This window comes from Gavia stellata, chromosome 6 (assembly GCF_030936135.1).
Source record: "Gavia stellata isolate bGavSte3 chromosome 6, bGavSte3.hap2, whole genome shotgun sequence".
Taxonomy (NCBI): Eukaryota; Metazoa; Chordata; class Aves; order Gaviiformes; family Gaviidae; genus Gavia; species Gavia stellata.
In genome coordinates this window covers 16,534,263-16,546,630 of record NC_082599.1, presented here as the reverse complement: position 1 = coordinate 16,546,630, position 12,368 = coordinate 16,534,263, and the positions used below count along the sequence as shown (strand labels likewise).

The 12,368-nt window shown below is 42.0% G+C and overlaps 1 protein-coding gene across 1 annotated transcript in view; it reads right to left on the bottom strand.

The window, feature by feature from the left end:
• Nucleotides 1–2,899, bottom strand: part of KIF5B (kinesin family member 5B) — a 37,974-nt gene extending 35,075 nt beyond the window's left edge. Inside the window, exon 1 of the mRNA XM_059818415.1 lies at nucleotides 2,632–2,899. Coding sequence (XP_059674398.1) covers nucleotides 2,632–2,757 — 126 coding nt within the window. The 5' untranslated portion in view covers nucleotides 2,758–2,899. The remainder of the gene's footprint in view (nucleotides 1–2,631) is intronic.
• Between the last annotated feature and the right edge of the window lie 9,469 nt (nucleotides 2,900–12,368).

Here is a 12,368-nt window from a genome sequence, read left to right as displayed (position 1 = left end):
ATTTTATCTAACTGAAATCCAAACAACTCACTCGTCCAGAAAGACAACCATGGCAGTAATTACACAGGAACTAGGAAGAGAAGGGAGGATAGATAGCTCAGAGATGACAGGGGAGTCAAGGAAGGAGGATGGTTTGGTTATAGTCACTGATTTCCCTCCCCACCCTCCTGCACAGAGGTGTCAAATCTGCAGTCTGGTATAAGCTCTCCTTCCACATCTCCTAGTTTTCACCTCCTATCTACCATTACAGGCAACTCCCAAGTATTATTAAAGAAGCCTTCGCTGTTTCAGCACAGACCCAGGTGCACACAGAAGGTGTAAGTCCTTCAGGCAGCTGAGGAAAGCAGATTTAAAAAAAAAAAAAGTGGCTCAATTACCATTCAACAGGCAGCATACTGCATGTAGCAATAAAGACAGAAATCAAACAGCTGAACGTAACCACCATACAGCTTATTGAGGAATGTTTTTAGAAACTGTTTCATGAGGACTGTTTCTGTTACTAACCTCCCTTGAGCAATTCTACAACACATACACACACAAGAGGTGTCTGGCTACAGCCTCAAGTTGGAAGGTTCATAACTTTGTACAAACTCAGTCAGCTTGTTAAAAAAAAAACCAAAACACAAACCCAGCAAAAACACAAGTTAAAGTAATTGTCTCAACAGTTCTAGAGAATCAAGTAATAACTTTGGTAACATCAAACTTGTCATATATCCACCATTATAAAATCAAAACCACAGAATATCAATCCTTTATTAGGATTTTGTGAAACAGAACTCAAATACTGTCACCGCTAATTTTTGGGGGCATATTTCTCAAAGTCAGACACAGCAAGTCCTGGACCTAGGACCACTGAAGGACTTTTTGTTGTCATTTTCACCAATGCAGAAAACACCAAAGTACAGTTGTAACCCTCAATATCAACCCGAAGCAGAAAGCCCCACATGATCCCTCAGGAGCATGCCATTAGACTGTTCTACCCACACACAGTACCACCTCAGCACGATTTACATTTGAGATATTTTTAAAGCATACTTAAAGAATATTTAAACAATGTTAAGGTTTCCGTTCTCTTTAGACTAGAGCTACTGAAAGAATACATGGAAAATTCATTTTAAAAAAAAAGTCAGAAAACATCAAGGTTTCTAAACTTGATCATGGATTTTAAACAGAGTATGTAGTGTCACAATGAATGGGTATTCACTGATGGAACTGAGATCATCTGTTCTAGTTAAATTTTCCATTTTCCAGGCTTGGTTCCTTACTCTGAGAAGTTTACCTGTACAACCTCAGGATGAAGATATATACCGCAAGATACTAACTTGCCAGCTGAAATAAGCCCAAATTACCTCATATCACAAGCATGCTACCGTTCTTGTAGCTCCAAACTCATGGAAGCCCATATTTTATTGACAAATTCAGTTGAATATTAATAGACTATAGCACTAGTATTTAGTAAGTCATACTAAAAAAAGTATTTTATTAAATCACCTCCTTCAACTTCAGATCCTGTGCAAAAAAAGCTATTATTGGTAGCCTCAAGAAACAGAATATAAAAACAGTATTTGAAGACAGATAGTAACTGACATCTAAGTTACTTTCAGCAATGCAGAACCAGCACTGTGTCTAGAGAGAAAAGTATTTATATGAAAACACAAATTAAAAGTTAGCAAAAATAAAACAAACATTGGGAATAGAGTGTGCTTGTACATTAGCAACTAAACCAAGCAATAAACTATTGTATTTTAATTTTATATTCTAGTTCCACTTTGTAGCTAGATATGACACACTGAACAAAAAAGAAAGGGTTACCTTTTCCCCTATAACATTCAGATTGTTTTATAACAGGCCTCATACTTTGCAAGGTGACTTCAGTTAAATACATTTACAAACATGTAATAAACCAAATGGTCTGTTTATTCTGATTTAAAAAGAAAGTTATCAGCCGAAGACTAATTTACAGATCACAAGCACCAATGAAATGGAGCTTGCACTGTTGTTCTGTATTTTCTTCCCAAAAAACTCTCTGTAGACAATTACTTTGATGGTAGTTCCAATGTACGCATTTTGAGCGCGTATTTAGCGGTCAAACTCATCACGGTCGCCAAAACCAGGGACAGCCTAGCCGGGGGACACACTGCAGGACTCGCCTGTTAGTCTCCACCTCGTAATTCACGCGTTTTCCGTGGACACACTGAAGCGTGCCCTGTGGCTCGGGCTCGGCAATGAAACCTCACGCTACGCCCTCCCCAAACTGCAAGCCTTTCGCTAGAGCCTTCGTCAAAGGTTTCCTGACCTGCTACCACCGAAGTGTCCCTACAACACAACGCCCACTGCTCGGGGACCTCTGCCCCCAGCGGCTCCCCGCTCTTTGCCCGACCATACCCATACCCAAACTAGCCGGCCCCGTCCACAGCTCTGCCTGCCCTCCTCCCCTTCCCCCCCCACCCCAAAAAGGCCACCCCCCTTCCCAAGGCGTCCCCGCCCGTGGGCGCTCCCGAGCGCCTCAGCCCTGCCCGCTCGCCTCACACCGCGCCCATCCCCGCGGTATCTGACCCCGCCGACCCCTGACACCCCACCCCCACCCCCCCGCCGTTTCCCCCGCCTTTCCCGTCCGGGGCGGCCCCTCACCGCGATGACGACGGTGTCTTCGCCCTGAAACTTGGCGATGTACTTGTCGCCACGGGTCACTTCGGACTCGTTGAGGGGCCTGAAGCGACACATCACTTTGATGTTACACTCCGCCGGGTCCGCCATCTTAGGCCAACACCGCCTCCCGGGCGTTCAGCTCCGCCGCCACCCGCTGCTGCTTCTACGCCGCCCTCTCTGGGGGTCTCGCAAGCCGCCGTTGCCGAGAAGCCTGCGTCCGCCCAAGCAGAAGGGAAAAGGGAAGGGCTCCTTCCTGGCCGCCGCCACCGCCTCCCGCTCTCACTTCCTCCCCAATATGGCAGCCATGGCGGCGCCTGCAGCCGGCAAGCCCCGGCCCCCGCTCGCCGGGCAGAGGAGGCGCCGACGGCTGAGCAGCGAGGGTGACGTCACCCTCTGCAGCGCCCAGCCCCGCCCCCTCGCCTGGGACGTGCTGCACAGGCGCGCCGCTGCACGGGCGGCCCGGCCCGGCTCCACAGAGCTTTACGGCGCAGGCGCGAAGCTGTTGCTGGGGTGGAAGGACAGCTGCCACCCGCGGCTTCGACGGCCATGGGACTGCCATTGGGTTGAGGGGGCGGGGCTGCGCGAGGAGCGGGGCTGTGCGGGGGCGGGGCTCGCGAGGGGGCGGGGCTCCCCAGGGGTGGGGAGGAAGGCGTGGCGGGGAGCGGCCGGGGCTCCGTCTCCCGCCTTCGCCCCGCTGAGGTTGGCGCAGCGCTTTGCTCCCCCTCCGCGCGGAGCGGAGCGGGTTTGTGGCCACGCGGCGAGGGATAACCTCGGCCACGGGGCTGCAAGGAGGGATGAGATCCCGCCCTGCCGCATGGCGGGGAGTAGTCGAGCACCGCGGTACCCCTGACGGGGCGGGGGCCTCCCGCCTCGGGCGGGCGGCAGCGGTCCCGCGCGGCGGGCTGCGCTAACGGCCGGTGCCGGGCGCTCGCTGCCGTGGTGGCGGTGAGGGGGGTCGCGACACTGCCCTCTCGCCAGCTGCACGCCCGAGCAGGGCAGTTCTGGCGAGAGCCGAGTTTTATAAGTGCGCCTGAAAACCGAGGGGCCGGGTGTGAAGTAAAGGCTTAAAGCAGGCGGTTGAGGTAGAAACTTCCCATGTTTCTTTTCGGTTTTTTTCTTTCCTTGTCCGGAGAGTTAAAGAGGGAAAAAACCGCTTCCGTGAGGTGTTCACAGATGTCAGGGAACTGCCAGTGTTTCCTAAAGTGTCCGTGGACCTTGTTGCCTGCATGTCGCCTGGAGCTGGGAAGCAGTATTCTTCGGGCGAGTGGGGATCGGGCTGCACTGCAGCACACGGCTCTTGGTGCCACCTCCAGGGGCAGAGTCTCTCCCCACCTTTTCATCCCAAATTAAAAAAGAGTCTGCACAGTATTTTTTTTAAGCTTAGTTTATTGCAAGTTTTATTTATTTATTACAGGGGGCTCTAATTCTAGTCAATCAAAACTTGCAGACTGTATCCAGACAAAAAAAGTCAGCTAAACCATTCTGATCAGAGACTCTCAAGAGTTTACAACAGTACCTCTTACATCCGGGTATGAACTTTCAAACTGGGACAAAGTACAAACTCGCAGCTTGGCTAAGTGAAGTCTGCTTCCTGAGAGAAATCACAATTTGTACTAGAAATTTTTCAAATAGCCTTGAAGTTAATAAAAAAAAAAAAAAGAGGCAGCCTTTCTCTTAAATTAGTGAATTTTAGTAGGCCAGAAAGACTCAGAATAGCAATGTCCCTCCCTTAAAAGTACTCTCTTTTTCATTAAAAAGAGGAAGAAGATCGTGGATTTTAACAGGGACCATCTGAAATTAGGCATCCTCCATTTTCAAGACCCTTCTCAGTTTAGGGATTTCAATGGTGTATTTTCACTTAGGATAGGTGTGCAAGATGAACACTGCTTCAAAACTACTCCATATGACAGAATAATTACCTAATAATCTAGTTTCATCTACAGCTTCTTTTCACACAGTAATACAAAAAATATTTTTGTGTCTAGTTTATCTTATGAGGTAAGCTAAGTCTTCTAAATTGAGTTCATGTTGTAACAAGTTTATTTTTCCGCTGTGATTAAAAATTCTGCAGGACTGTGCTGTCTTATCCAGGGCAGCAACTGCTACACCTCCCCACCTATGAGTACGTGTGGAAATAGTTGTCTGGTAAAGCCAAGATGCATACTCGGTCTTCACAAGGTGCAGTGCTGCTCCACAACATCTAGCATATGATATATATGAACATCTGTCTACAGTTCTCTTCATGTTTTCAATAAAATGTTTTAAACATAATGGTTATTAGCCTTTAAGTGTCAGAAAGCCTATTTTTGTTGATTGCTATTTTAGAAATTATTAATTTATATCGTAGTCAGCAAGATACATTAGTGCATCTAACTCAACTATTGCTGGGATTATTCACATGCTTATTGCTAGGAATGTTCTTATACAGCTGCTGGGTTTGGATCTTCACAGATTTCCTGTGGTAGGAGGTTATTACTTTGATGAAAGGTGTGTAAATTATTTGCTACTTTTTCAGCTAATTTGCTTTCATACATGAGCAAAAAGAAATGTTAGCTGCAAAATGAACAACTTCATGATTATTACTCCCAGAAGTACATGTTTCAGCTGCTGAGACGTCCTTTACCCCAATCTATTTAAGAAACTTATAGTTGTCATTATCCATAAGCAAAGGGGATGTCTCATTAGCTACATTTGCTGGCATAGAGTACACAATCTAAGAACATCTCAGTAAATAAAGGAACTTCATAATGACAGGATTCTAAGAAAATAGAGGCTTGGGCTTTTCAATTTTTCAAACAGCAGACACTCCACAAAGACAACACTGACACATGCATAGGTAATTACTCATTTTAACTAGTTTGAAATAAAAACCCTAAGCATGTGTGAAGTATGTAGAAGAAAATGCTCACTTTGAAGCTGCTGGTTCTGTGCAAACTCATAAGAGAACTGGCTGTGGAAGCCCTTACTAAATGAGCTCTGCTGAACTGAACATGCGTGCTCTCGTACCTGTTTCAGGGGTTCTGTCACGAAGTTTCTCTTCTCTGATCTGCTGTTCAAAATACCCAGCAACCATTCTTTCACATGACCTGCTTGAAGTCTGACACAAGGATGCCGTGTGCTCAAAGAGGGCAGTATGTTATCTCTATTGGCGCTAATGTATGTCAAAACAACAGTCTTCAGGACTTGCGTTTAAGTGCGGTGCCACTTTCTTGAAAACAGGGCAGAGGCCAAACATCCTGGTAAATTTCCCATTTTGTCGCAGTTACAGAATACTCCTTTGCCAATTGGAAATATATTTACTGTCTTCTTTATTGTTATGTCATGTCTGTAGCATACATTTTTTGTCACTTAGGATAAAAGACTCTTTAAAAGTATTGTAATGAGAAAAAGTGATATAACAGCTGTCATAAAAAGTGAATCTTTCTGTTTGGTGTTTAAGCCTAGTATGACAATATAAATCACATACTTTTTCCTTATCTGACAAATAAGTTTGGTAAAGTTTCTCAGTAAAGGCCAATGTGTTTTATTAAAAGTAATTTATCTAACAATTTTGTGTTTGTTAGTTCACTAACCATGTTTCTTCCCATTTGTGATCTGTGCAATAAAACTCTAGAAATTCTTTTATAATTTACAGCTCCTTTAGATCTCCAGTCTTTCCCAGCAATAAAAGCATGTTAAGCAAAGGGAATTGGCAAACCTGAGCCTTACAGGGAAGCTATATCTGGATAATGATGTAATTAAGCATCAACATTTTTCCAGCAGAGTAAAGGTGATCTTGATTTGGTCTTAAAAGAATATTACATATTTGAATAAATCTTCAAACCAGGTGTCTGTGGAGAAGCAAATTAAAGCTGCTTCCTCCTGCCCTTTAAAGAATTAAATTCCGAGATTCATCAGTTGACAGTACTTGTTGACATTCAGTGTTCCTGATGCAAACACAAGTGCTCTTCTCATTTTAATTTGCAATGTGCTGGGAAAATATAGCACACAACTTCTGAGAATTTAAGGTGCGTTCCAGGTCAAATTTATTCCAAATTTGCAAGTCAATTTGTAGGACAAAAGAGTGATTAATCTGCCAGATATGGTGTACCTCAAACAAAATTCTTTTTTGCTTGTAACACACTTTGTAGATAAAGGCTATTAAGATGATTTATCATTGCCTGACACTGGAAAAGCATAATTAAAAGTAACAAAATTTTATGGTTCAGACAGCTTATTCAAATACATTTTAAAGTCTCTTTAGCAACAGACTGTGACTGGTCAACTCACCTTGAGGAGCTCAATAATTAAGTAAATTATTGAGATTAGCAGGTTGGTGGATGGAGTTTAGTGGCCTAAGATACTATTGGAGTCCAACTAGCTTATCTGAAGCTCTCATTCAGTTACTAAATTCTAAAGCTTCTTTTCACTCAAGCAAACAATATGATGTGGAATGTATCTCCTGTCCCAATCAGGTTTAGGCTTTTTTGTGAACTGGAAGGATGAAACATACTTTGAGGATGCATCTGCTGATACACATTAACTTCTTATTGACAAAAATACGAGTAGTTCTAAAAATCATTTTTATTTTTACCTTTTAACTGGAAATGCATAAAACCCAAAAAAACCTCTAGTTTGTTCCCAATCACCAAGATCACATTTAATTATTTCCAATAGTGTTAGACTAATTAAAAGCAAAAGCAAGCTCTGGGAATAATATCACATTTTAGATATTTATTTTGGCTAATTTGTGCAAATTCATGCAAACATTTTGTCATCTTGCTACCTAAAGCATTGACTCTGAATCCTCTTTGAAGACGAAACACACTTTTGGCCCTCATTTATATTTTTAACCATTAAAAACATCCGGCATCTGTTGTCTGAAACATCCCATCATAAATCCCTATTCTCAGTTGCTTTTCATTGTTTATAACCCTTACTAAACTCACCACTGGCTTGTATCTTAGCTTGCTGGGTGCCTGCCTGAAGCAAGTTTTTTATAGTTGTGGCAAAAATGGTTTAGCTATTTCAAAGACTGAGATTAGACATGCATTGTTTGCCATTGTTGCTAAAGGAAAACTTTTACGACCATTTCACGTGGGAGTTACAGCAGAGAACCTAAGGATCAAAATTTGGTGGGGAAACCTATGTCAGGGCTCTGCTCTTGATTATCTAAAACTACTCAAGACTGACCTTGGGGAAAAAACCTCATACGAACATATTCTTTAGAGCGCTGCTGAAGCTTTTACCAGAGGTAAAACCTCCATCCCATCACAGCTACTGTCTATGACTGATGCATATATATGAATCACTGAACAAATGAGCTTGCTCCATGTCTAGGCAACAGGGTTTTAGCAGGCTTTCCTTTTGCATTCTATCTGTTTGATCTGGGAGCTGAAGCTGAAAGCAAAGAGCATGACTTCCTTGAATTCAAGAAGGAAGATGCTTTATTCACAGAAGGAATTGAGAAAAGTCGTTAGGATAGAAGCAGCAAAGTGGAGGAGCCAAATTTGGGGATATAAAGGAACGAGGCAGAAAAGTCTGTGCCTGCTGCAGGAGCTCCTTCAGCATCAAGAATGGGATCTAAGATCCTTCACTTTCTACTGTCAGCAAAGAGATGTGGAACCCTTCAGCAAAGCAGGTGAAGCTACCATATGCTTTGTTAGTGAAAAGAGCAGGGGCAATGGACATCAAGTGCAATCATGAAAGTGTCTGTGTGGTAACTGAGGTACTACAGAAAAGTTGACTCAAGTGCTGCAGAAGAAAATTGATGCCACTATGGTGTAATATAGAGAAATTTCCAGGCTTTTTTAAAGACAAAGAAATTAGGCACTGGACAAGCTTTGTAAAAATTAGCATCTAAATGTTTAAGAAGGACACAAAATTGTTCTTGGCTGATCCAACCATAAAGATATGGTATTGACGGGAGTGGTGGTCTCACAATAGCATAATTTCAAACCACTGACGGCTATGAACATCATTACTTTGCATCTCAGGTTGCATCCAGAAATGACAAGAAATCCCACTGAGATGATCGTTCTGCCACATACTTCGCTGGTGGTGAAACTAGCATTTCATAGGAAGCAGAGACTAGATCCTTACCTGTAGTGCAAAATGGAAGTCAGCCTTAACTATGTAACAGCAGAGTATTCAGAATGCAACATTTTTCTTTGTCCCCATTTTAAAGTTACCTTTTTTTTTTTTCTGTTTGATTTCAATTTTGTTTTGTCTTCCTCTTCACTTCAGGATGGCTCTTCTAAAGGGGCATACCCCGGTAACCTTGCCTGCAATTAGCAAAATTGTGGATAAAAGTTTTACATTTGAAAATATAGCCCCGCTTATTTCTTCACCTGTAAATGGCAAAAATATTTAGGGGACGCAAGTTACATTGTGAACTTTACAATCAACAATAGATCCAAAGACTGTGCATCTGTTAAAGCATCAGTCACAGCTCCTCATTAGTATGATGTATAGATCACCTTGCTGTATTAATCTAAGTGCTTTTATGTGCCAAACCCCACCACTCTAATATAATCCAGGTTAGGTGATAGCTAATTTGTCTTTCTTCAGACCCCAGACTCAGAGAAAGGAGAGAACAGAAAGTAGGTTGAATGATAAGGAAATGTCAAGCTATGTATTATCATATATCCATCTATATGATATGTATTATCAATCAAAATACATTAGTGTCATATATCTTGTGTACTTTAAAGCACATCACAGTGTCTCCAGTGATCTCATATAGCTGGCTATAAGGGTGTTAGAAATCGTATGCAATGTTCCATCTTGAGTGTGGAGGAACAAATCCCTGGGTCTCTTTTTTTTGGAGAGCGTCTGCCTTTCTTGAGATTGTGCAGGTGATTCAGCAAGATCTTATTTTCAGTGATTCAAAAAAACTTTTGATGGAGCTTATAGAGCCTTCGCTGACATTTTGCCTCCACTGTGATTAAGAGTAGTTCATCAGACACTTGCAAAAAAAAAAAGTCTAAATTCATGTGTTTTTCTGAATTTGAATTTACAGATATCAAAGGAATAAAAAAAAACCCCTAAATGTAGCAGTTCAAACCCCATCATTTAATATATTTCTTCAAAATTTAAAGTTCAAAAGATACTAGTATTTGGGGAGGTCTAGTTGATTTCTTAGGGAAGGACCTAAAAAGCTTGCTTGAGCAGAGATAGCATCTTGCCTTCCTTTTTATTCCTCAATTCTTTTGGCTAACTGGCCGAGCTTGTCACGCTTCTATCAGCCAATGAAAATTAAAGACAGAATCAGTTTAAGATGTATGGGGTTTGCCTCCCACTGATAGTATTCCAAAAAAGTATACCTGTCTAGATCTTTTTGTCCAGTTCATGCATCAAAAAACATTGGGGTCTATGACTGTTGAAGGAAACGGTGGTTTTCACAGTCGCTACACACACACACACACAGACACACAAAATGATTGTAAAATCCGTATTTATTTTTTAAGTGTCATTCCGTTTAGAAAGATGACCATATACAGCTTTTTACTCAAAAATTTTGAAACGTGCTTATGGTCAAAATCCTATCTGAAATCTATTGACAAAATATATTTTATGAATCTCTACTCTATAAGCTCTGCAGAAATAATGCCAGAGGAGAGGAATCCAAGCCTTTTTCCAGTTCTTTTATCAACAGAATTATCTCAATTCTGACATTCATTGTTGGTGACAGCACATGAGATTTACAGAACAGACCTGACTTTCAGAGTCCAGTTTGAAATTGCTAGGTTGAAAGCGCTTTTTCAAGTTGTACGCTGAAAGAATTACCCTCGCAATGATAAACAAACTGTTCATGGTGGGGTGAGAGGGTGGGACAACTGTGCTTCAAAATCAACTTTTTATATTAAGTTCCTGCTGACCTCAGGCAGACTCACCATCCTGACTTCTAATCTTCCCATAAATGGATGTGTGCCTTGCATGCAGAAAAGTTAAAGAGCCTTCATTAGCTGGAGAGCTGCCATAAGTGATGGGAGTGGGAGGTGTGTGTGCGTGCATGTATTTGTCATAGTGCAATTCATACCGTTTTCTCTGTCTCCTCAGAGTCCTATTTTCATCAGGCTCGTTTACCATGCTGTCCACAGGGTACAGTAGAGAGGTTTCATCAGCTTTTCAAGATGTTTAGTAAAAGTCTTTATTTTTTTTTTTAATCTGGATGTTTGCCAGATCTTACGACATGGAGTTACTATGTGGGAAAGCAGCAGTTCTTAGTGGTTATTCAGAAGCTTTGGTGCTGAAGTGCTGATTTAGCACACTAAGGAGTGGCTGAGTAAAGAAAAGAAAATCAGGTAAGGGATGAGACAGGTACTAATCACTTTCTGGCAACATCTAAAGAGCTTTTGTCATCATAAGTAAACTTCCATCACATCCGTATTTCATTCATGTAGGTGGTCAGTTTTCAGCTTTTATATAGCCCTACCCTGTCTATCCAGCCCTGTAATGGTTTTCCCTGATATATTTGTTGCTTTCCCAATGTGGAGCAGGCATCTCAAGCAGTTCCAAAAAAGCATTTCTACTAATATAACCTTTCTTGCCCCTTGCTTTAATTATATTTAATTCTCTCTTCCTTAAGTACCTTCACAGCATTAAAGATCATTGGTTTTGCTTTCCATCATTTGTATGACTTTGCTGCTGTTTGTGTATCTGTCCTTGCCTCTGCTCATGGCTTTCCTGTCCTCTTTTCTCTGGTGGTGATGAAAGGATACAGTTTTTCCCTTTCTCCCAGAATTGCCACAATGCTTTCTACTGCATCAATCCAGCTATCAAATTGTCTGTCATGATGCCTACCAAAATGGTGAATAATTTAGGCAAAGACTAAAGAACAGTGAGAACAATTTATGAAACCCCTTTTATTTCTGATATTAAGAAGACATGGATTCACTTTCAAAGCTATTCATCTTTTGACCATGGTACTTCTAAGTTCTTCTTCTTCTTCTTCACTAGACATCAACAAACTTGTTGTTTTCCTAATCGTTTGGAGAACATTATAAAGCATTGCCAGAAATAAAGAGAAAAAATGGAATAATGGAATTGAAATTGCCTTTGTGATTCCCATGCCTCTTAAATAATTGTATTCTGATCTGTCCATATGCACCTCTTCCAGAAACAATAGTATCATCATTCCTGCCAAAGAATGCCTCCTCCCTTGGGAGGGAGCTGTGAAGACACGGTTTGTACTTAGATGGAAAAATAAGGAAAAGGTTTCCTCAGTTGGTATAGTCTCCATTTTTGGAATCCCCAAAAAGCATTAGACTTGCCACCAACTGAAAGTGAAGGAAACATAATAAAGTTTTCAGTAAGGTTTGTGTCCTTTAAAATGGGAAACAGTGCCCCTTGCAGTAGCTGGAACTTATTCAGCATAACGTGAGCAAAATTAGAATTTTCTACACACCCTTTGCTCTGGCCAAGCATTTAACTGGCAGCACACACGGGTGACAGATCTCTACATTCCTCTGAATACAGTTTAATGATGGGGGATTAAAGGTTTACCTTGAAGAGTATGTGTGAGTTAGGATAGAAGAAGAGGGTTGGGAGCTGAGAGGGAGGAAGCTGAAGCACATGGTTCACTGGCTGTTGCAACTTGGCAGATGAGCCTGGAAAAGGTTATTAAAGCCACTGTAGATTTGAAGCCTTGTGTGGCCTTTAGTTCCTTTTATTTCATCCACCGGACCTCTATCCGGTCATGGCTCAGCAGGATAGTTAGTCTGCATGGATCTCGTGCT